Source organism: Protopterus annectens, chromosome 4.part0 (assembly GCF_019279795.1).
Source record: "Protopterus annectens isolate FY-2018-M chromosome 4.part0, PAN1.0, whole genome shotgun sequence".
NCBI classification, from domain to species: domain Eukaryota; kingdom Metazoa; phylum Chordata; order Ceratodontiformes; family Protopteridae; genus Protopterus; species Protopterus annectens.
Window position 1 is genome coordinate 948,475,899 of NC_056733.1, and position 1,432 is coordinate 948,477,330.

The window sequence follows — 1,432 nt, forward strand, 5'->3', positions numbered from 1 at the left end:
TAGATATGTTGCTAAAACAGAGACAGATTCGCTTTAAGATTTGTATGGGATCTTTCCTCCCGAAGTCAGAAAAAACTTTATTTCTACCCCTTTTTCAGGAAATAGTAATTTAGAGAATTCCTTGGCGCCATTATTTGAAGCGGCCAATCAGAAACCTATAAGTCTTAAAGCACCAGAATCGTGACTCTCAAGGTAATATTCAGTTGAACACTCCCACAGTCAACACGTTAACAGTTCAGAATTAATATGCAAATTTTAGAATCCACAATGTAGCCAATGGGCTAAAACTAAGATGATAATTTTATCGACTCACCAATGAGAGCACAGAGGCGGTGCCAAGGCAGAAGGATATAAAAAGAGCTATGCTGAGTATAATATTTGGAGGAGTAATTTAGCGCGATGTCTGGACGTGGTGGAAAGACTGGCGGTAAGGCCCGTGCAAAGGCTAAGACTCGTTCATCCCGAGCTGGACTGCAGTTCCCGGTGGGTCGTGTCCATAGACTGCTCAGAAAGGGCAATTACGCCGAACGGGTCGGGGCTGGAGCGCCTGTCTATTTGGCAGCGGTGCTTGAATATCTAACTGCAGAAATTCTTGAATTGGCTGGTAATGCAGCTCGAGATAATAAGAAAAATCGCATTATTCCTAGGCATCTGCAATTGGCTGTCCCAAATGATGAAGAGCTGAATAAATTGTTGGGAGGTGTCACTATTGCACAAGGTGGAGTGCTTCCCAATATCCAGTCAGTCCTGCTTCCTAAGAAAACGGAAAAAGGCCCAAAATCAAAGTAAGGAAGAAGACTTCTCAAGACCCAAAGGCCCTTTTAAGGGCCATATCACCCTGCCTACAAAAGGTTCCGATTTCGTCATCCTACGATAATCTTGATGAAATGTCTTCACTGCATTCTAGTTTTCGGTCCGGAAAGCACTTGATTTAATAGCCTTTTTACAAAAATTACACCACTTGGCAGATTGGCACATGCCCCTTTGACTTTACTTTCCCTTAAAGTGCCAATACATAGCAATAAAGATTTTCTAGAGGACTCGTAGCCTTACGACCCACGGGGTCCGTTCAAACCTAGCCTTGCCTCCAAAATGAAATGCTTAGTGATGCTCTAGGGCTGTTTTATGGTACAGGTCGGAGTAAGCCCGTGTCCTCAATCATCCCAGGCAAGTACCCATGTACATTTGCGACAGACCACCTACAGACCTATATAAACACCATCGAGTAGGCAGGACTGCCATGGCATGCAGACTGCATGCCATGGCAGTGCGAGCTACTCGATGGTGTTCATGTTCTATCTTAAGGGTACTGCGCACCACAGTAGATGCTCAAAGCAGTTGTTCTGTACATTCGTCCCCTATAGGGCATCATGTAAAGTCTGTGCTGCCATGGGAGCTCTTACATGTAAGTGAGCTACCTCCGACTCAAGCA

General features: G+C 44.7%; 1 protein-coding gene across 1 annotated transcript; it reads left to right on the top strand.

Annotated features, from left to right (window-relative positions):
* Positions 1–385: 385 nt before the first annotated feature.
* On the top strand, positions 386–833 carry LOC122800155 (histone H2A-like). The gene has a single exon (XM_044069670.1). The coding sequence runs from the start codon at positions 400–402 to the stop codon at positions 787–789; it is 390 nt and encodes a 129-aa protein (XP_043925605.1). The 5' UTR covers positions 386–399; the 3' UTR covers positions 790–833.
* Positions 834–1,432: the final 599 nt, after the last annotated feature.